At 46.6% G+C, this 23,794-nt stretch overlaps 1 protein-coding gene across 1 annotated transcript in view; it reads right to left on the bottom strand.

Moving 5' to 3' along the window:
• FLI1 (Fli-1 proto-oncogene, ETS transcription factor) overlaps positions 1–23,311 on the bottom strand; it is a 123,373-nt gene extending 100,062 nt beyond the window's left edge. The window contains exon 1 of the mRNA XM_056107571.1: positions 22,972–23,311. Within this exon, the coding sequence (XP_055963546.1) occupies positions 22,972–22,989 (18 nt within the window). The 5' untranslated portion in view covers positions 22,990–23,311. The remainder of the gene's footprint in view (positions 1–22,971) is intronic.
• Between the last annotated feature and the right edge of the window lie 483 nt (positions 23,312–23,794).

Genomic DNA, 23,794 nt, shown 5'->3' with positions numbered 1-23,794 from the left:
GGCCTTGGCAATCTGTCTGAAGTGGGCACTAAGGTGAGGCTGCTGAGCAGCTGTCTGGCCTTGGGTCAATCACTGACCCTCTCTGGGCCTCAGGTTCTTCCTGCATAACAGGAATTGCAGCAGATGCTCCCTGGGCAGCGGTGGGCATCAATGGGTCTTTGCAGAGTCATGGAAGAGAGTCCTGCCTGCCCCTGCTGCAGTGGCTGCCCTTTGGGACGAGCCCTGCTGGGGCTCTGGGGCTTGGAGGCAGCCCCTCCGAGCTCCAGGCAGAACTCCAGGTTCTAGAACAGTCCTCACCTGGGCCATCCCAAGATTGTTTTGCAGAATTTCGTTCCCTTCGCAATCATTACTGCAAGACCACTTTCTAGCAACATGCCAACGAACCTCTGGTAACAGAGACTTGGGCGTTTCCTCTGCCGCTGTGGACTCTTTGTGATACACATCATGCAAGGGAGCAGATGGGGGGCCTCGAAAAAGTGGGTGGGTCTGCCCCGGCCCCCAACGCCTTCCTAGGGCCCAGCTCCCAGGAAGCACTGACCAAGACACTTGTGGCTTCCTCCCCACTTTGGAAAATTACTCCGATTGCGACGGGCCTGCGGGCGACCCGGCAGATGCCCTGGTGCTTTCTGAACCACCTCCTGAGAAGGAAAACAACAGCATGCCATGCCCACAGCCACTGCCCTGCCCTGTCCCTCCTCCCCACGCTGCAAGCAGGCCGGGATCTGTAAACAAGTCATTAGATGCGAGATCCTGCCCAATTTAGACTCTTTGTCTAAGTTTTCTCCAGAGTAAACTGGTGGTCACACCCACCCAAACCAAGCAAAACCCAGAAGGAATGCTGCGCCCGGTGGCCAGGCTAACCACAGCTGACCCGACAGTGCCCAGGGCTGGCTCACTCGCCCCGGGAGAGAGAACCGTGGCTCCAGGGAGCAAGCACCCCTGCACTCGGCCATAGCGAAGATCCCAACCTCTGGGTTCAATTCCCCAAAGCTGTTTTAATTTTGGAAATGCCTCCCCCAAACAATCCCGAATCCCCAATTCTCTTCCTTTGAAGTCTGGCAAGGGAACAATAAATAAATAAATAAATAAATAAGTCAACCCCAGAGCAGTTTCTCTTTTATTCCTGTACTTCCCGTACAGGCTGTCTTCTAGAAAACAGAGGCTGGAGAAAATGAAAGTCAAAGCCAAATACTAACCAGACAGAAGAATAACTGCTTCTCCCCACGGTCCCCCACCCCAGCTCTGGCATGATGGGCTGGGGGGCTGGGCCACTCTCCTGCCGCCGAGGATCTGTTTATTCTGAGCACCAGAAAGGGAAACCAGGCCTTTTTCTTTTTTCTTTCCTTTCTTTTTTTTTTCCTTTTTTTGACATTTTGGCCTGGAGGGGGATGGGGCCTGAACGAGGTGCAGAATTTAAACTCAGAACCAGATCAACTAGGTGCTTTTCCCCCCCGCGAGTCTTCCATGACCTACACTGTCTGCCTCAGGTTCCTCATCCCTAAGAACCCCATAAACTATACTGACCCCCTTCTTGACTTCCAACCAGAGCAGTGCCCCTTCCCCATAGATGAAATGAGGGGCAGATGGTCCCCCAATTGCTGCCCCGAGCCCCCAGCCTTTCCCCTGCCTCTTCCTCCTGCCAGTTAGAAGGTCTGGCTGTGCCCCCACCCCAAACCTTGTTCTCCTGAGCCTCTGGAAAGTGGCTTCCTTTAAACAATGCAACACAGGGAATTTCCTTTGTCCTGACAATGTTTCGTTTGTCATCCCTGTTGGCCTTATCAGCAGCGTGCAGTATAGCCAGGAGAGCCCTCCAGCATGCGCAGACCCCTGGGTCCTGCAGGTTTGCCCTGTGCTAGCTTCACTTTTTCCTCTGCCTTGAATTCAAAGTATGACCTTTGCAAGTGGAATCCAACCAGGTCATCGCTCAGAGCCCTGGTGGGAACAGAAGTAACCCGGGCCAGGTCTATTGCTAGCCCCTTCCAGCAGGCACTATAGGAGGGACATTGGGAGCCCCAGGAGCCCCTGAAGTCATAAAAAAGACTCCAAGAACTGTTGCAGCTGCCAGCAATATAGCAGTGCCGGCCTACCAATGGTACTTCCCCACGTCCAGAACTCCCCAAGTGACAGACCAATCCTCACGTCTTCATTTCTTCACCATTTGCTTTCTCTGGTTTGGATTCAATCCATTTATGCTTTGGACAAGTTTGGCAGTAGATCTCCCCCACCAACTCCCTTTCAAATAACAGGAGAGCAATACGGTTAGAAAAGGGGTGGAGGCATGTGGGAACGGCAGAAGACCAAAGGAATGGCAAAAATAAACTTCTGCTAATGTTAACACTCTTGTATTGCCGGGCAGGAGTCATTAATTGTCCGTGTCTAGTCACTTAGCAACCCTGAGCTCTCATTGTGAAAAACTCCAAATATTTCCCATATGGAGGGAGGGAAGTCTTTGGGATCACACGGACCTTATATGCAAGAGGACTTTGGGGAAAGCCATAGCTCTGTGGAGGCCCCTGACCCCCTCATGGGCAAAGCGAGAGTAATAATAGTAAGTACATGGAGCAGGAAGGGAGACACTAAAAGGAGGGCCGAAGCACTTATTCATTAGTCAATACTCGATACATATCAGTATTGTTGTGATTATTACAGACACTCCAGATCTGTTAAGGTGGTGATTCTGTAATAATGAGGGAAAGGGCGCAGTCATTCCAGAAAAATTCTCAAAAGCCAAACCTAGTTCTAAATCTCTCAAGAGTCTCCGATCAGAGAGTGTCTCTAAGAGTCAGAGAACACCAAACACAGATCATGTCCCGGGGTGAGGTGGTTTCTTTTCTTCTTCTTTTTCATCTTGCAAGAACGTTTTCACAGCCATCTCAATGACAACATCACTTCGAGGTAAAAATTATCATAAGCAGAATCACCCGTTTCTGCAGTTGCAGAAACCAAAGCGTGAGGAGACCCTGGCCTTATTTGCAGAGCTTGTAGGTGGAATCAAAGCAGGCAGGCACATCTTCCTGCACTTGTTTGCCGAAGAGTCTTTTGCCTTCTTCGTGAAGGAGTCACGCCAAAAGGAGACCCAGCCAGGCCTCAGGCTGACATTTTGAAAGGGTGGAGTAGAACTTCCAGAATCACTGTGTCCTGGAAAGGTCTAGCTGCACTGCATCTGAAAAGCATACACTCCCCCACCAAACAAATAAAAGAAAAAGCTTGTCAACCAACACTAGGTACTTCATACACTTAGAAAAGCCCAAATCTGGAAAGCTTTCAGATGCAGCTGCTCTCACAAGATGCCTTATTACATCTACTACCTTATCTGCCTTTACTTTAGATGAGGATGGCTAAGACAATGGCTTATACACTCAATGCCTCTTTTGCAAACCACAGCACCCAAAAGGAGAGAGAGAGAACAAAAGGGAAGACCCTGCCACAGAGGCAGGGTGGGATGGGGGGGATGGGGGTGGGAGGGATACTGGGATCAGTGGTGGTGGAGAATGGGCACTGGTGGAGGGATGGGTACTCGATCATGTATAACTGAAACCCAAGCACAAAAATGTGTAAGTCTACAACTGTACATCATGGTGTTTCACTAATAAAAAAATTTAAAAATGGCTTATAGACCCACAGATAATGCCTGCACGGGCTATGGTTGCAAAGAGTAAGCTCGTGTTACTTAACTTAGCAAAGACACAGGGTTGCAATTATTAATTATTCACCCATCTATTTGTTCATCCGTCAGTCCATCCATCTGTCCATCCATCCGTCTGTCCGTCCATCCATCCATCCATCCATCCATCCAACAGAGACTTACAGCTATTCTCTTTCACACCTACTCCTCATCACTCAGGGTTCAGTCTAAATGTCACTTCCTTAGGGAAACCTTTGACCTCAAGTCAAAGTTAATTGTCATACTCTGCTGAAGGGTCACGTACTTCCCATTCTATAGAACCCTCTGCACTTAGCACTCCTTTTCCTGTTCTACTGTAGTTTGTGCCAAAGGAGGAGCCCTGCCTATCCTTTTTAACTGCTTCACCTCAGCACTGATGTGTGGCAGGCGCTCAGCAACACCCAACCCCCAATATAGGTCAGATGGCTTTTCAAAGGCAAAGGGGCAGAGTCTCTTCAAGGAGTTGGAGCAGACAATGAAAATCAATGCTTATACTTAATGCTTACATCATCCCAACAGGAATAACTAGGGGGCGTTGGCCACAGAAACATGCCTGTCCATTCTTTACCTTCTAATGCCACCTGGGAAGAAGAAAAAGGAAGCAAAGAGACATGCTCTAAAAATGAGTCAGAGAAATATGAAATGGATGCCTTAAACATAACCAGGAGGAGATATTCAGTGGAGTCTCCGTCTGATCCTTTTGGGACCTGGATTTCACCCTCTCTCGAAGGTATGAGTGTGTAAGAAGCAGGACCCCGAAGGGGCATCCCTGTGACACCAAGCTAGACCACCAAGAAGTTTGCCTTATTGCCTCTGTAGTGTCCATTCAGCGGGAATGGACACAACCCATCTCAGGAATGAAGGTCACAGACCCAGTGACAGGCCATATTTATCCTTCACAGTCCACCTGAAGGCTTCCCAAACCACAGCCACTATCTAGCTGTTCACTGGAGAGGACTCCTCATGAGTTCCAGTCTCCCTTGGAGCAGGACACCCAATGTCCATGCCTCATAGCAGTTCCCAAGACACAGCAGTAGAACATGCCATAGGAAGCAAAGATCATTTCTTATGATCCTATCTGTGGACAAAGGCCACAAAAGACAAAATTTGAGAGAGCAAGTAACTGAGTATTTTATGGGGAACAACAGTAGAAACCTGGGATGACCCTTACTCAGGGGGAACTGAGGCTCAAAGACACCAATCTAACTAGTTATTGCTAAATTAGGCTGCATTGTTTACATTTTTACTTTCAGGATGAATCTTCCTATCATGAATTCTAGAGATAAGAGAATCAGGAAATCCAGGGGTCTGTTAAGAGGAAAGATAATTAGGGAATCATATATTCATACTGCACAAAGTATTACAGCTGAAGACATTTGACGTGATGTAGCTGCACTTTACAAATGAAGATATAGAAATCACCTGGACCCCCCTTCTTGGGCCCAGGTCATTTTTCAATGCAGAGCTCGACAAGAAAAGTTCGTACTCTCTTTGACAAATCCAACATACATGCTCATAACTGGTAACTATCTCTGTGTTAAATTCCAAATGCTTTCATTTTCTAGAAAGGGAAAGAAAGAATTATGATCTTAAAGTTTAGCACAGACCTGGTGACCAAAATCAGGATGGTCACTTTAGTTTTAGCTCAGGCCAACATTGGAAGTAGCTAGGTAAAACAGAACTGTCACTTTTTACCTTTTTTTTTTCCTTTTCCTTTTTTAGATTTAAGGATAGGGTTATGGTCAGGGTTAGGGTTAGGGCTAGTGTTAGGTTTAATGTTCTCACTTTCCATTTTATTTTTGCCATAACATTAGTCACAGAGCAAATGAGAGTGATAGTTTCCATGTGGACAACACATTGCTGACTCAGATACAAATAATCCATATAAATATTTCTTCTGACCAAATTCAGATCAGGAGGCAGTTTTTGACTTGAACTCTATGGACCTGCCATCTCCAATATGGTGGCCACTATTCACATGTGCCTCTACACATTCAGGTTAATTACAATAAAACAGCATTGATTTTTTTTTAAATTGAGTTCCTCTTTAGACTAGTTACATTTCCAGGGCCAGTCACATGGATAGTGAAGACAGAAGATGTCATGTTAGAAAGTGTAGGCCAGGAACTTCTCCCTCCTCACCACTATGCACGCTTCACACAATCAGAGTCTTAATCGCCCATGTTCTTTACCTTTACAATAAAGTTAAGCAGGTTGAGAAATGCCATTAAGTTTCCCAAATCTCTCCTTCTGACAGTTCTTCCACTTTCTCATGAGGCTTCCTGTACATCAGAACTTTTAAAGGAAAGATATTGGAGCCTTCTACCACCCAAGTCACGTTTCAAACCACAAATCGAGAATGACGAGAAAAAGACCTGACAAGGTGGCATTTGATGCTTTCACATCTGTAGATGTTTGAGCAAGACATGGGACGGGGGAGGATAACAAGTCTGTCCAGAACCGTTATAGTTACCAAGCTCACACAAAGATACCACTGACCACAAAAGGGAGATTCCTGTGAGGCTGCAGTGGCTTCCATTGTGAGAGATGAGTTTCCAGATTTGAGATGCGCGTTTTCTAGGACGCACTCTACTCTTTCTTTCATTTGGTGCTTGGGAGTGTAAAGGATCTTAGCAACACTGTTATTCTTTAAAGGACAGTCTATGCCAGCCTCATGAACTCTTAACTCCTAAGTCGTTGGGCAAAGAATAAAACCCCAATGTTCATTCAACACATCCAACCAAAAAGGCTTAAAGAAGAACTCGTAATCTCAAAGTGAATGGGCTGTATAAATATTTTTAAATGGAGATGGTCCACTTCATCATCCTCTTCTTGGTTGTCTTATTACTGAACCACTTCACTGTGGGTTAAATGTGGACCAAATCTCTTTCCCTTGCCCTTGCTATCGGCATTCTATTTGATTGTGAGGGGCATTATGGATGACAGCTGCTACCACTCCTACAATATTGGCATGCCCAGTGAGAGTCAGGACTAACTAGCCTTGTCTATTCTATAGGTAAGAGTCATTATTGTTTGTGATTTCAACATACATACATGACCAGCTTCAAGGCAAATAAATAAACTTCCTTTAGTTCTTTCACCCTTGCCTTCATCCTTCAGTCTGTTACACCTATTGATTTTGATGGTCAACACTCTCACTGTCACTGTCCTCCCATTGTTCATCGATTTGCTCAAACAGGCCCAGTAATGGTTTCCATTGTGAGACTTGTTACTGTGCTTGGCATATCGAATATGTCCCGGGTAGCTTGCCAGGCTTTGCCGTGCGGGCGAGATACTCTCAGTAGCTTGCCGGGCTCTCCTAGAGGGTCGGAGGAATTGAACCCGGGTTGGTCTTGTTGGCTGCACACAAGGCAAACGCCCTACCGCTGTGCGATTGCTCCAGCCCCTGTGCTATCATTCCAACAGAAATGTATATTCCTTGATCAGGGCATTTCAGTTTTACAGTTGTTTCCAAGTTGGAAAACTTATTTCTGGAATGGGAAGCAGAGCCTATAAGACTGAAATTTCCCAAGTAACCAGCTACAGGTCTAGCCTCATGTCCCCTGAACCCATTAGCACCAGGACACTGGGACAGCTGGAGGAGTGAGAGAGAGCAGAGGTAAAAGGGTGGGGGTGTCCAGGGTGTGTGGGCCTGGCAGATGGACATTCAAAACCTATTCACAATGGAATGTTGTAAAAGATACGTGTTTTATATTCCAGGGCCTCTGAGTCTTTAAAAGCAGAGGCAACCCCCCTCCCCATAAAAAAACAACTGAGTAACACAGATTGGACACAAGAATTTGTTTCTCTGGTGTTTTCCGTCGGACACGACTCTTTATCAGCAATACAAGCCTGGAATTCCTGAAGCTGCACTCATATCCTGCCATCAGATTTTACGTAAAACCCCCATTGATTGGGATGGGAATTTCATGAGTAGAACAATGGCCGGAAGCAAGGGAGGGAAAGGAGGAATATGCGGGAGGTTTTGTCTGCAGGGGTGCATTAGCAGGGATGGAGAGTCTATAAGGGTAATGAGATATGAATGAGGAGCTAATTGGTTTTAACTAAATCCGCCAAAGCCTTTGCAAATTGTTCAAGTAAAAAAATTCAACCCAATGAATTCAATTAAGCAATATTTATTATCTGTTAAGTTCGAATAAGAGCCTTGATGAGAGTAATAACCAAGAGTATAATAACCAGCATTCACACCCCTCTTACAACTGTTATGCTTTCTTAGTTCCATGCCTCTTTGATTCCATTGTTAATCCAGTCATGCATAAGACTTTTTAATATCTAACATCATGATCGTTACTATTCTTATATTAAATATAGGGAAGGCGAGGGTTAGAGACGTTGTCATCTGGCTCAAGATCACACAGCTAATAAGTGGGTTTAAACCTAGATTTGTACACTTCAGATTGCACATGGCATTCACAAAACCATTTTTTGCTGCTGACACAGTAATTTTCAAAACACCCCAGTATTTCACTGCAGTTTTAAGGCAATTTTGTGTCACCATTTTCAAGCACGAAGAGCCCACTTATGGTATTCCCATATTGCATTCTATGGCCATCTGGTGACAGTCTGTAACTCTGGGGCACCGGGTATGACTAGCTCGCCTTTGACAATAAAGAGGGAGATGTATTTCTCTTCTGTAACAAAAAAGATCTGAATACGGCTCAGAAATGGAGCTACTACATGATTGACAATTGACAAGAATAACTGTCCTATGAACCACCCCAGAGTCAAACTGCAGTAATGAACTCATGAACACCATCCTGAAGAAACTCAGAGTAACTCATCATTCTGTTCTCTTGCAAAATCCACAAGAGATTAAGACTGTGCTCCTTCTATTGGCCTTCATCCTTTGGTGCTGGGAAATGGAAAAGCTGAGGTTAAGAAAGGGAGAGTAACTTACCCAATGACCCCCAGTCAACCTAGGGCAGGAATGGGATCACCCAACTCTGTACCCACAGAAGCACTGCTGAATGACCTGTGCGTTCGGGGACTCTGGGACCTCTCCCAAGGGAGCCAAGTCAGCGTGGTCAGTTTCTGTTGCCTTTCATACCATGAGGGGACTAGAGAGGGTCCTCCTCAAAGCTTTCTTATGAACTACTATAAGGAAGGACTTAAGAGGACGAGGCTCGCTGCAATTACAGACAGCTGATTCCCTGCAACCAGAATGGGAATTCAAAGAGCATCAGGAGGGAAGTCAAAGAGCGTCAGGATCTTTATGATGACACTGTTTCACCTCCAATGGCTCTAAAGATTCAACTGACAGCCTCTCAGGATCAACTGGTGACATGCACAGGGATTTCTGATTCATAGGACATTTCCCTGTTTTTTTTTTTTTTCAGAAGATCTGGGCCCAGTGACACTTTCCCTCCCAGTGACCAGCACCAGGCAGGGACACCCCTCCTTTTCCATCCATGTTCCTCTCACGAACACACCCCTCTCCCTCTTCTCCTTGTTAATGTGCTTGTTTTGTGCCCAACTCTTAAACGTTCTTTCTGTTTTCAGTTACTTTTTAACAATTAAGCATGCAAATATCTGAGTAACATTTATTAAACTTCTGTGGACTTTAAGGAGGGAAAAAAAAACCTAAAAGAATCAGAATCATCAAAGAGTTCTTACAAAACCAGCAGTTTGAGCCTTTAATTGGAAGTGAATAAGAAACAGGCGTGTGAAATTTCCCATGAAATATACACAGCATTTAAATTTTTCTTAAAAAGGGAATGCTCTGGGCAGAGTCTGGGTCATACCCAGTCCAAACTGGTGGGAAGAAATGATGGATTCTGATGAGTTCCAAAGCCATCCCACTACCAGATTCTGCTTGTCTATTTGGGGGTGAATGCTGGGAAGGCAGGGGAGGGTGATCCTTTACCAGCCTACAAATCCAGTAATTCTATAGAGATCTCAATTTCGCAGAAAGAATAGTTTAGAGATGCTGATGTCCAGAGTGGTCAATTCACTTGCCTGAATGCCAGCTCCATAGCATGCTGGGAAAATCCCTGCATACCAGGTTTCTGGATCAACATTTCCAGAAAAACAGTCTGTTTGTTCTCCCTGTCCTTTCAAGAAAACAGCAGAGAGAACACACATCCATCAACTTTCCTGATCTTTAGAGAAAATTTAGGTTCTACCAAAGACTACTGAGAATGATAACTGTGTCCTTGGGCCCAAGAAGTCTTACATAGATAGTTCTCTAGAGTTGGCATGACCTGAGTTGGGGGAGTGGCATGAGAAAAGGGTTGGTTTTGCTCTAGGATTTGTGATTTATCATGAACCCAGGGACAGGCTGGAGGCAGAAGATGGTGCAGAGAAGAGAGAGATCTGGACATCATATAACTACATCCAATCACCTAACTCCTTTCTGGTGATACTCCAAAGTCAGTTCTATAAGGCTCAGTGTCCCAGTAATGCCCATAACTCCCTTCACACTCACCACTGAGTAACTGTCCTCTTTGAGAATACTGCCCATCCATTTTCATCTAGAACCAGTAACACTAGTTTAGGAGAAATCTAACTGTGAACCAAACCAAATGATTCAGTTTCTTAGAAATGTGTCTCTCATCTATTTCGGAAGATTTCTTTCCATTTCAATTGTTTTCTATTCCAAACCAGTGGTCCTTATAAAGAGAAAAGGTGCTTTGGTGACATGTGGGGGGAGGCTGCTTGGCCGCTCAGACGGTTCCTGCAGAAACTGTCATCTTTAACACCCAGGAGTGTGATGGCAGCAGTCATGAAACAAGAGCCAGTGAACAGAGACAGCATGTCTGCATTGTTGGTTCACGAAGTCTAGAAACATCCTGATGGTAGAATGCATCATTAGAAAGTATCAGTAACACAGTTGTTTCCAGTGTAGAGCTCTCACTGGTTCTAACCTTTAAATATCCTATCTTAGGGTCTTTGTCATCTTTTCTGTTCAAGGTCTCTTATGTTCTGAGAGCACTGGGATGTCCTATATGTCTTTGCAATATTTGCATATTATTACAGGGGATAAGGCAGAGACCCAAGTAGTCCTCTCAGTAGTACTCGCGTGGGGTCCTGAGCCATGCTTAAGAGTCTTTTGGGAATTTTGCACAGGAGATAGTGTGGATAAGTGGTGAAGAGCAATCCAGCAGATGTTCAGCAAACAAGCAAAGCAATACTGCATCCAATTTCAGGATTTCTTCAACTGAAGTCACAGACCTTTTGCTCTACAATGAAACTCCTTTTCTTACACGTATGTTCCTAGAGTTAGAATCTCAGGCAAGGATTGATTGAAATGTTTAAATAGAAGGGCTGCTTACTCATCTTTTGTTGAATCCCTATAGAGAGAAATGTTCCAGGAAACCCTTAGAGAACCATGCATGGTTGGGATTCGGGGCACATGTGCTTATGAAGTGGGGGTGAGGAAAATGAGTTCATGCATTAAATGGAGACACTTCAGTTAAGGTAAGATTGAGGGGCTGCAGAGATAGCACAGTGGGGTAAGACTCTTGCCTTGCACACAGCTGACTTGGGTTCAGTTCCCAGCATCCCATATGATCCCCCCTGCAACACCAGGAGTGAACCCTGAGCACAGAGCCAGGAAAACCCTTTGAGCATTGCCAGGTGTGGTCCAGAAACAACAATAAGATGAGACTGAAAGGCCCAAGAACCCCTGGTAACTGCACCAGGAACCCACGAGGATGGTGTACAGAGACTGTGGGAACCATACAAAAGCCTTGTGCACGGAGAGTGAAAACTTTAAAATCAAATAACAGGTTCTTCAGCACTAACTTATATTTGGTCCAAAGGATCCTTGAGCTCTGGTTTTCTTTGTTCTGCCAAAGGAAAAAGGAAATACATCAGGAAGCTGGGCCAGTCCACAGGAAGTCTCACTTGGGCTGATAAAAAGAACTGATGTGAGGTGGCTGTGGATGCAGTTATAAGTCAATCAGCCTTGAAATAACAAGAAATGCTATTAGGAGAAACAGAAGCCTGAAGTCAGCCTTTCTCAATGATGGCCTTTTCATCTTGCAAAACATTCCTTTCTTTGTGTTTTGTAGAACCCTCCCCAAATCTGGCATTGTGTTTTTTCTTTAAATAAATCATGTCTCCTTTGGGTAAGGACACAAGAGAAAGAGAAGGAAAAAGAGCGAGAGTCAGAGCAAGAGTGAAAGAAAGGGTAGGTGGCTAGAGAAGGAGGTCTGGTAGAAGAATCCAAGCATACACTGTTATCTATGAATCACAAGCCCTTTTCTTTTATCTTGAGTTTCTTAAAGTAAAACAGACCCTGTGGGTCCCAGCCTCTCTTGCTCACTCTAGCAGACCTGCTAAGTCAAGTCATGCAACCATGCAGGTTCTCTTCTCTGAGAGGGGCAGGACTTAAACCTTCTTGCCAAAGGATAAAGAGTTGAGCAGAGCAATGAATCTGTGCGATGTAGCTGTGGGTGGCCTGAGGACTGGGGGGTCTAATCCAAACTTGGACTAAGGAACGAAAAAACCAACTAAGTCCACATGATCCGTTGTAGGTGGCTTAAGTTGGGAGCCATGTACATTTAGATGCCTGCGTGCCTCAGTCAACACAATGAACTCTGGAGACAAATAAGATAAAGTTCAAATCTCTGTTCTTCCCATCCAACTTTCTGCTTAGTAGACCTTGGGCGAGCCACTCCCCTTTCCAAACTAAAAGCAAGAACACCTCTTAAGGTAGTGACAAGGGTGAAATGTGTCTGACCCTTGTTCGAAGCACGTGGAGGGAACCAAGTCACTTAGCCCTAGGATCAAGCTAGATTAATCATTCCATCTTCTCTTTCTTCTGGTTCCCATGGCCCCTCCTCCTCAGAGTTCCTCCTGGCTGGAAGGTGAGAGAATCTCTTGCTCCTAGGTAAGTGGTAAGTAACTCCTGCAAAGCCTTAGCATGTGCCATGGGGCCCAGGCAAAATGGGAGGGGGTGAGGGGGTGCTACGGTTTCAAACTGAATGGGGCCCATGGCAAGGCACCACTTCCTGTTTGACGAAGAAAAAGAAAAAGCCTTCCAGAAAACTTGCTAAGAGACTTAAAATTCTTCCTGGACATCAAATAAGCGCTCAAAATATTGCTGTTGTTGTTTTAAAGAGTCAAGTGTAAATGAATCAAAACCAGATGAGCCTAATTTCCCTTCCATTAAAAGGAAAAAAATGTTTTAAGTCCAGGGGGGAAAGTGCTGGGGGACAGATGCATTCTGGGTTTTGAACGAGCCAAATTTTGAAAAAGACAAGAAGACTCCAAGCAAAGTCTGGCCCTTTCCGCAGTTGCATTAATGCAAGGGGATTAGCAAGTGTTACTGGGTAAGAAAAATAAGCAGCTCGCAGAAATTCACAGAACACCTCCAGAGAGGCCCTGGTTTTAGCCCTAGAATCAGGCCCTGGATTGTAGGAGAGTCACATGGGCCCACTGAGCGGAAGGGTCATCTGCGCCCCTAATGGAAAGTGTTATAGAGCCTGTCCAGGATACTGGAGGTGAAGTGCTGGACTGGAGTGAGGAAGACCCCCCCGCCCCCGGTCAATCCCAGCAGGGCCTGGTTCCCCCAAGATTGCTGAGTTTGGACAAGCAAAATAAAGCAAAACAGGGGGGCTGGAGTGATAGCGCAGTGGGTAGGGCGCTTGCCTTGCACGTGGCCGACCTAGGTTCGATTCCCAGCATCCCATATGGTCCCCCGAGCACCACCAGGAGTAATTTCTGAGTGCGTGAGTCAGGAGTAACCCTTGTGCATCGCCAGGTGTGACCCAAAAAGAAAAAAAAAACCAAAGCAAAAGAGTAAACAAATAAATAAAATCTGCTGAAACAGGCAGGGTCTTAGGACAGGGAAACTAATCATTGTCTGCTATTTTCTTACATGAATCTTCCAGAATTAATTTTTATAGCTTCCTATTGATGGATATTTGAGTTCAAAATCCCAGTTTTTGCTATGACAAACAATACTTTAGTAAATATAGATATATCTTTGGTATCAGAGTGAACATGTCTGTTCACTAAAAGAAATATTATTAAGAGTAAAAATATTATCAAATGTATTTAACGTCACAATTGATGTTTCCTAAATTGCCCTCCAGAAAGATTAGTCCAAATTGGTATCACCAGTTGGGTAAGAGAGTGATGCTCTCTCTAACAGGGGCATTAACTACCTTCTTTTTAAGTGGCGATGGGTGGGAGTGTGGGACCACACTTAGCTGTGCTCAGGGTCATTCCTGTGATATTCTGGATATCATATGGTTCTGAGGATTGACCGCAGGCTTCGCTTGTGTGACTCTCCAGTCCTTTGAGTTATTTCTGCAACCCCTCTTAATCTGTTTTATCCTCACAGGTGATACACATTGAAACTTCATTACTTTTAATTGAATGCCTTTGTGCACATGCATGAGATTCTTTTTCTATGTGTACTATTCATCTGTATTTATCAGTAGCACTGTAGCACTGTCCTCCCGTTGTTCATTGATTTGCTTGAGTGGGCACCAGCAACATCTCACAACAAATTTTGAGACTGATTGTTACTGTTTTTGGCATATCAAATAAGTCCAGAGGAGCTTGCCAGGCTTTGCTGTGTGGGCGAGATACTCTTCATAGTTTGCCGGGCTCTCTGAGAGGGGTGGAGGAATCGAACCTGGGTCAGCCGCATGTAGGGCAAACCCCTTACCCGCTGTGCTATTGCAATTCTACTTTTATTTATCTAGTGTTGTTGATTCACAGCAATATGAATATTGAACATTTCTCCTTTTTTTTTTTTTTGCTTTTTGGGGTCACACCCAGCAGCAATGCACAGGGGTTACTCCTGGCTTTGCACTCAGGAATTACTCCTAAGAGTGCTCAAGGGACCATATGGTATTCTGAGAATCGAACCTGGGTCGGCCGTGTGCAAGGCAAATGCCCTACTCGCTGTGCTCCAGCCCCCATTTCTCCCATTTTTTCTGCCAAATAACCTATATATATTTTTTATTTTTATATATTGGGACATTTACAGTGGTAGGGCGTTTGCCTTGCTCGAAGCCGGCCCGGTCAAGCCGGGTTCGATTCCTCCGCCCCTCTTGGAGAGCCCAGCAAGCTACCGAGAGTATCTTGCCCGCACGGCGAAGCCTGGCAAGCTCCCCGTGACGTATTCGATATGCCAGACACAGTAAAAACAAGTCTCACAATAGAGACGTTACTGGGCCCTCAAGCAAATAGAGGAACAATGGGAAGACAGTGCTACAATGTTTTTATATATTGGGACATTTTCCCTTGATGTATGGATGAGAAATAGTTTTTCTCATTATCTTACTCATCTTTCACTTACAGTACTTTTTCTTCTATAGCAATACAGAAATATAGGAACAGGAGCTGAGAAGGAGTTTTCTTGACCTGAAGCCCTGGTTATCAAAAAATGTCTGAAAATTGAACTCTATCGCCCAGAGTAAGAAAGCAATGGAAACAGTGAGATAGCTGTCATGATTTGGGAGAAGGAACCTTGATTTCCTTCTGAGAACAAGCCACAAATAGAGTTCTTCCATGAATATGCTTTGTTAAAAACAAAAAATCAGAGAAAACTTTTCTCTGATTTTTCAAGATACTCTGGTGTTCTGAAGATACACTATAGGTATCTTGTTCTTTTTTGTTGACATAGAGTTTGGTTGGACATGGTGCCTGGTAAGATTATTCCATTTTCAGTTGAAGAAATAAATGAAGGAGTCTGAATTAAATGGTAAATGCTGAAAGATAAAATGACTTCAGGCCTAAGAAATTCAATGTAACTACATGCACTTGAAAAAGATAGAAACAACATTCATTGATCGGCAACTCTCAGGCTAAGAGCTACCTGATGAACTTACATGTTTACACATCTTTGCTATGAAAACAATAAGAACAATCATTCTAGCTCAGATGCCTTCACACATAAAACCAGTGAGTACTGCTACATAAATATATAAATGCAATCAGTGACTATCCCGACCAAGCAGCTCTGCTCCTGGAACGCTCCAGTCCAGTAGACTACACAGATGTCTAGAAATTCAAGCCTAACGCTCCTGGGGCATCTGTAATGCTGGCGTCTCTCGTGTATGTGGCTGAGCTGGACCTAAGTGCTTTGATTCCCTGGACACAGAACACTCTCTGGGTAATAGAGCCCTGCTATTGGCCAAGTCTTTTAGTATTCAAGTCTGTGTTCTCTTGGAGGCTGGCTTGAGGGGAGAAAAAAGGCACATATTCTGGGCTTTGATCGTGAACTAAATGGCAGCCACATCACTCCCCAAAGAAGGGAAATATCTTAAATATTTCAGCAACTGGGTTCATTTTTGTAAGTTTGAGCAATTCCAAAGCTGCTGAAAAACTGTTGCATGATCCGAAAAAGCATCTGAACACAGCATCTCTGCCCCCCCTTGGAAAGAAGGGGACCATGCGCTGAGTTTGGGGTTTGTGGGGGCCAACTGTGAGTATTTCTGAGGGAGGAGATGAGCCCCGTGCATGGAGTGGAATATGTCAAATGGTTCCGACTTTCCGGTAGGAATGTGATTGAGGTGCTGGAAAAACAGCCTTTCCTTTCGCCTGTCTCAATCTCTACCGCTGACTCACTCTCGAAAGGAATGAACACTAACGTGGTCACCCATGAGTGGTGGCCCTTGAGTGAATTCTCTAGAAAACAACACAAGAAGACACATGGAGTGGGATGAAAAGGATGATGACATCTTTTATGAGCTCTGCTGAGACACTTTTCTCCTCCCTTTCCTGAGTCCTTATTTCATAAACAGACTTCTTCACAGTAAGCTGATAGCACGGCCTGGTGGCCTATACTAATCGCTGGTTATCTATCTATTCTGTTGACTGCTCACTCCTGCCTGGTATGTGACAGGCCATTCCATTCCTAAGAGGCTTGCCCAATTACACAGAGGACGAGATGATGCCTATATTAAATTTGTTTCATTCCTCCTCTCCTTATATCTAACAAGACCCAAATTCTTTGCTCTAGCACTGCAGGTCCTCCATGGTGGAATTTTCCCTCCTTTGCCATCTCTTTATACACAGCACTCACCACCACCACCACACCAAAAGCAATTCACTTTTCTAGAAAGCTCTTGAAACATCTCTTCCTGTGCCAGACCTACCCAAGCTTCAAAACCCATTCCTCGCGGAGGCGGTATGGTTGGCATGTGTAGAGAAAGCTATATTGGAATAAGAAACACAGAGTTTGAACCCAGTTCTGAGCAGTCATCCCAGACAAACTGCTGACTCCTTGCTGAACCTTTACTTCTTTCAGGTAAAGAGGAGATGGATGAGATTATTCCTCACAGAGTTGTCAGGAGAATTCAACAGATGATCTATGTCATAGTGTTTTGAGGGGATATCGAAATATCAATTATTATTAAGTCTTTCTCAGAAATGATGCTTCTTTTCTCAAGGCCAGCATGATATGTACTGTATCTCTGCGCATGTGCAAGCACACACACATACACACACACACACACAGAGAGAGAGAGAGAGAGAGAGAGAGAGAGAGAGAGAGAGATATCACCTGTTTGATCTCCAGGGCGTAATCCTTTTGCCATCTACATTGTATGTTGACAGCACTGAGACACCAATTCACTGCCCACATAACTAACACCCATGCAAAAGACCTTACTGACGTGTATTACGTTGGTGAGTGGGTTTTGATGCCAAGGAGGCAAAGGTTACAAATTTCCCACAAGATTAGCCAACTCTGCATGGAACGAGTTCTCCAGATTGACACCAAATTCCATAGGATTCCGTGACAGACTCCTGGGATGACAATGCGGAACTCAAGAGTTCCCAGCTATGCACTTCTGGAAATGCATCTCAAAGTGCTCAGCCTAGTGATGTGGGTCTAGGAGGCCAGAAGCAAGATTAGAGTGATGTGTCATTGCCAAATACCAGGCCTCTGATGAATGAAACATAACAGGGATGGACACAAGAGATAGAAACCACGCCAGACAGAAAATGAAAGAGGGAGTGATCTGTAGAGAGAAAGACACCTGCACATCTCAGAGACGACTAAAAAAGCTATTAAAACTGGTGGAAGGTTGGGTACTGCTATATCTGTGTGTACACATCATGGTCGATTTTTTAAGCATTTTCAAATGGCAGCTAAACAACAAGCAAAGGACAGATGAAGGCCATTTCATGTACAGATAAAACAAAGTTATGTGATCAAAAACAAATCATGATTCTGTACCTATATAAAGCAGCCGGTTGTCAAAAATGAAGAACAGTATACTGAACCTTCCATTCTAAGCCTAGATTATTGATGTATAATCTGAAAGTTGGCTAGACTTCAGAGAGAATGTCTTCTCCCACAGAAAATGTGGACTTGGCCAATGATCTGAGTATTACCTTTAAATCTGGTGAATTTTCTGAAGACTAAAGTAGGAAATAGGCCTCAATCTATTAGAAATTCTTCTTGGTGGTTCATTATAAGAGTTTTCCTACTTTTTGGCCAGGGATAACTCAATACTGAGACTGATAGCTCATTTCTAGAACAGAAGCTTGAAACTCCTTTTTAAAACCTGTGCCAAGTTAACTGATACCAAAAAGGTGACTGGAAAAATCTAAAATCTTATTGAGTACCATTGACAAATTTAAAACCACACATCCCACAGTCTGGAAAGATGTACATAAGTTATGTCCTGTGTCATCTAAGTCTATTTTATTTCTACAGACAAATATTATAGCACTGTAGAACTGTAGCACTGTCCTCCCGTTGTTCATCAATCTGCTCGAGTGGGTCCAGTAACGTCCCATTGTGAGACTTTGTTGTTATTGTGTTTGGCATAACGAATACATCACGGGTAGCTTGCCAGGCTTAGCTGTGCGGGCGAAATACTCTCGGTAGCTTGCCAGGCACTCCGAGAGGGACGGAGGAATCGAATTTGGGTCGGCTGGGTCGGCTGCATGCAAGGCAAACGCCCTACCCGCTGTGCTATCGCTCCAGCTCCAAATATTCAATAGTTGAAATTATCGACATAGGAATTGAACCCTCCTGCCCCTAGGCTGTAAATGGCCTACTAGATATTAAAGTCAAAGACTCAATTTTTTTGTTATCTTCTGGTTAGTTTGTCTTCCTAACGGAAAGAAGGATTCCTTTTGTAAAAGTCCTACTCTCAAATTAGAAACATTTCAAAACAACACAATTTAAGATGGTAGTAGGAGTTTTTTTGTTTCTTTGTTGTTTGTGTCATACCCAGAAGTGCTCACTGCTTTCTCCTGGCTCTGTACTCAGGAATGACTCCTGGGGGTGCTCAGGGAATCATATGAGGTGCTGAGGAGGATCAAACCAGGATCAGCCTCTTGAAAGGCAAGCACCCTACCTGCTGTAATATCTCTCAGACCAGGTAGTACTACTTTTTTTTTTTAATTAAGCACCTGCTTCTTGCCTGTTCTAGGACTCAGTAATTCACAATTATGGGACAAAGGCAATCACAGCTTTCATGGAAGAGCAGGAAGAACTGGGACCTGAGGATGGGAAACACTCAATTCACACCCTAACTCTGCCAAGTAATCTTGGATTGTTCATTAAACAACTCTGGACCTCAGTTTCCCCACCCATCCAATGAACCTTTAAAGCTAAATATCCTCTCAAGCTCTTAAGTTGCAAATTAGTGAACTTGAAGGTTGAAGTACCACAGACATGCAGAAATTATTCGAAAACAGACCAGATTCACTATTTGGGAACTCCAAGAGAAGCAATTCTAGGAGGTGGGGGGGGGGCAGATAAATGACAGTCTTCCCTAGTGGTATTCTCAAAGCCCTAGGTGTGTAGGTTAAGAGGTAATGATAGAGATTCTTTCCTTTAAAATGAAAGCGGACCCCTTCTGGAAGAATCTTTTGTCTTTGGATTCCTCATGTTGCAGTTCAGGAAGGCTATCGTCAGATTTCCCAGGTCACAAACACTATGGCAGTCAGTCATGCCCTGCCTGACACAGGACAATCTGCTGGATTTACCAGGACCAGCGTCTTTCTCCTCCTCATGGACCAGCCGTGCGGGGTGACACTTGGCTGAAGTTAGGCTGACAACTCAACTGACACTTTGTTCATGACACCTGCCCTCAAGCATCATCCTGGCAGATTCAGTCCTAGCACTTTCTAACCCTGAGACTGCTTCATTGTTCTTCTGAAGTATCACCCCTGGACACAGAATTATTTAGTAATGTGATTATCACCTCCAGGAGAGTGTAAATTCCAGTCGGGTTTGGTCCTTGTTTTACCCTCAACATTCTGAGCCATGCCTTGGAATGTCATAGACACATAATAAATATCCAAGTTGAATTAATAAAATAGTATTATGGGAAATCCAGACCTTAGGGTCTAACATTCTGAGCAGTAGAACTTCCATATCCAAGTGGAAATTCAACAAATATGCAATCAACCCAGATAGAGAACTTGGATGAAGCCTCACTTGACCAAAACCAAAGGAGTGCTTTAGAACCACTTCAGACCCCGAGAATAAAGTGCCATGCTGCAGGGCACAGGACAAGTAACTGTGAGAGCAGTGAATGAGTGCAAGTGCTCTCGCTCCAAGCCCCTCATTTCCCTCCTTCCCTATTTCCTTCCCCGAGTCTGCATCTCCTCTGATGGTGGCTTCCTTGAGTGCTGAATCAAATGATGGAACTGTCAGCTAACTGCACTTGAAGCCTGCCTAGAACTCAGAGTTTTTGAAACCAGGTCATTTCTTAAAGCTGCAGCCAATATCACATGCTTTTCAACACTGATAATATCAGTGTGGGGAGCAGGGGTGGGGTAGGGTGTTGTTTAATATTGCAGGTTTAATGCCTCAGGGCCAAGCAATGAGGGGATTGGTTCCCTCGAACTTTACTCTCCTCATAGGTTACTCAGACCCTCCCCACCCCCAGACATTCTTGGGACAGGGAAAGAGAGTTTGTTACAGAAGGACTTATTGTAACAAGAGCAACTGATCAAGATCTTGTAGCCACAGGGAATTGTGCAAATTGTGCGCAAAATAATGGAAGTCTGAAGAAAAATACAGATTTCCCTGGCATGCTAGAACTCCCAAATGCTGTGCCCTAGGTAGTATTTTGACATGTCTTCGACTTTGGGGGAAGATATATACAGATGGATGAAACTGACACCCTAGAACCACCCAAAGATGACTTTTCAAAACCATTCAGACTGGGATACCATCTAGATTTGTGTTTGCAAATTGGATGTGGTAGATAGGGTCCAAAGGTCACTATCAGCATGGGGTTTTGTAGGCATGTAGGTAAGTATTCTTATAAGCGCACATGAGTATAATGTTTCAGGGGAAAGGACTGGACAGATATGTGGGGTCTGATAACTCCAATACTAAAAGTTGTGGAATAGGAAACCTAGGCTTCAACACAAAGAAAACACCAGTCTCAATCCTTCAGAATGTTGGGCTCTGGCGATTGGTCTGTGGGTGGGTCTATATGACCAGTCAAAGTGGATGAAGAACGGTGTCATGGGGAGGCCTTGGGTGGGGGTACTTACAATCAAAATGAAGACTGTACCCCCTCCACAGCATCAAGGACCAGGGTCTGTCAGAGCTGTTGTTCGTGCCCACATGTCAATCCCTTTGCGTATCTACAGAGGTTAGAACATTCTGGCTCCAGTGACCACAGCTTCCTCTCTCTGCTCAGGGCCTGTACTGGGGCCAGTTGCCTGGTGGTGTTACTTCACTTCTCCTTTGGGTGTCCATACCGGCCGTGTGTGGAGCCATCTTACCCTTCTTCTAGCCTTTTAGGACAGATTAAACTCTTCTGGGTTCAGGGCAAGCAGCCTACTGAGGAGGAAGGTTCTAGAATGGAGCATGGAGGATTAAGCCAGGAACACAAAGATAATGGCATATGAACACCAGCAGGAAGACAGACAAGAAGCAGGAGTAAAAGAACCAGGGCTCACAGACATCCCCCCCCCCCACACACAAACACACTCCTATCCCACCCCTTCAATCTTGAGAAAGGGGACTCAGAGACTTTCACCCAACACCATCACTTATCGCATCTCCAGATTTGCAAGTTCGTTCAGTTGGTGCTTTTTACCTACGTCAGCATATCTCAGAAGTGTAAAAAAAAAATTTTTAAATTTTAAAAACCTTAGAAAATAGAAACCACCACCCCACCCAAGTGATAAAGATCTCTCAGATTCTCCAAGCCCCAACTTTGCCTCTTACTCGACAGGAGTGCTCAGCTGATTGATTAAGTCTGGGGGGTTGCAGGGAGGGGGGAGGGGGTGTGCTGGTGATTAACTCACGCACCTGAACCTTTCTAGACAGATCCTGTTTGAGCCTACAGCATCTCCGGGATTCTGGGGGCCCATTCATTCCTCGCGGCCCTCCAAGGCCAGTGGCTGGAGGGGGTGTCCCTCCTCTGCCCGAGGCCCTCACTTCCCCTTCCAGAGGGAGCAACTGGTCAACCCCGGCGCGCGCGCCCGTGAAACCCAGACCTCCTGGTCTTCCGTGCGGCGCTTTGCAACCCAGACCTCGGCATCAGGTGTGGGCTGGGGATGGGGTCGTCTGGGGAACTGCGGCCCCGGGAGGAGCAGCTAGGAACGCGCTCCTTGAGCAGCCCGGGGGTGGGGTGGGGGGAAGCTAAGCTGGGCGGGCAGACGCCGCCGGGACGCTGGGTCCCGGGGATCCCGGGCGCACGGCGGCGGCGCCCCCGCGGTGCTGCACCCAGACCAGCCCTGGACGCGCCCGGGCCGGCCCGTTAGCTCCGAGAGCGGCTGCGGCGAGCGGCCAGCCCCGGCGACAGCAGGACCGCGGGCAAGGGAAACCCGCCCGCGCTGACAAGTAAACAGGGGTTCCCATCTGCAGGCGCCCGCTCCGACAGCCCCCCAGACCACTCGCACGCGCCCCGAGCTGCCTGCCACCAGCCCACTCGGCCGCCCCAGGGCCCACCCGGCAGCGGCGCGAGCTGCCTTCGGCCCTGGGCGGCAGGGCAAGGACCCGGCCGCCCGGCGAGTGCGCGGCCAGGGGCCGGGCGACCCGGCTGGCCCGACGCGACTCGGGGGACCTGGAGGTCTCCGGCCCCGGGCTCCGACCGAGCGGCGTCCCGCGTTCCCCCCGCGCGCGCAGTCCCGCCAACTGCGCGGTGGGTGGGGGCCGGGCTCCCGTCTGGGCACCGGGCGAGGGGCGGATGGCTGGAACGGGGAGCCCGGCCGGTGGCCCCCCGCGGCAGGGACCGGCCGCCCGAGCGCGGGAGGACACGGCGCAAAGCCGGGGCGCGGAAGGGAGGAAGAGCGGCCACGTCTTCCGGGACCCCGGCTCCCTGCGCCCGGTTGGTCCCGCCGCCCGGCCTCCCCGGCCCGCCCCGCCGGCCCGCGCCCACCGCCCGCTCGCTTACCTTAATAGTGCCGTCCATTGGGCCAAGTCTGCAGCCGAGACCCCCAATATTCCACACATTGACCCGGTTACTGCCTGACCTCGCAGTCCCTTCGGATTCGCCCGGCGCGGCCTCCCTGGCGCCCTGGGCCCTCCCTGCGTGCCCCCCGCGAGCGCCCTGCCCCTCGCGGTTCCCCTGCGCACGTTTGTTGTTGTAGCGGAGCGAAAAAGAGACAGTTAACCGGATGAAACTTTTTTTCAGCTAATTTTGGGAAGTGACTTCACTTTGCGAATCGGGGAGGAAGTCCTATCTCTCTCTCTCTCTCTCTCTCTCTCTCTCTCTCTCTCTCTCTCTCTCTCTCTCTCTCCCTCCCTCCCTCTCCCTCTCCCTCTCCCTCTCCTCTCCCTCTCCTCCCTCTCTCCCCTCCTTAGCGCTCTCCTCTCTCTTCTCTTCCCCCCGCTCCCCCTCGTCCTCCCTCCCCCCACTCCCCCGGCCTCTGCTGCGCGCGTCCGGCTCTCCGCATCACACACGCTGTATAAATATCCGCGGAGATGCCCAAACGCCTTCGTGCGCCGCGCAGACAGGATACTTGCTCCCGGGAGATAAGAGGCCAGCTGGGAACAATGCCGGGGTCCACGCCCAGCGCCCGCGCCCTGATTCCCGCAGTCCGCACCCCGCCCCACCCCCAACAGCGTCCCCCCCAAGTCCAAGACCCAACGCCTCTGGCCTCCTTCCTTTTTCTGGGGCCGTTGGCCCAAGGTGGTTCTCCTGACTCACTCGCTTTCCTTTTCTTGCCACAGATACGTTCATTAATGCTTTTTCCAGCCGGAGTCAAACTTTTTTT

This window comes from Sorex fumeus, unplaced genomic scaffold (assembly GCF_029834395.1).
Source record: "Sorex fumeus unplaced genomic scaffold, SorFum_2.1 ptg000169l, whole genome shotgun sequence".
In the NCBI taxonomy this organism is placed as follows: Eukaryota; Metazoa; Chordata; class Mammalia; order Eulipotyphla; family Soricidae; genus Sorex; species Sorex fumeus.
This window is presented reverse-complemented; position numbering and strand designations above follow the sequence as displayed.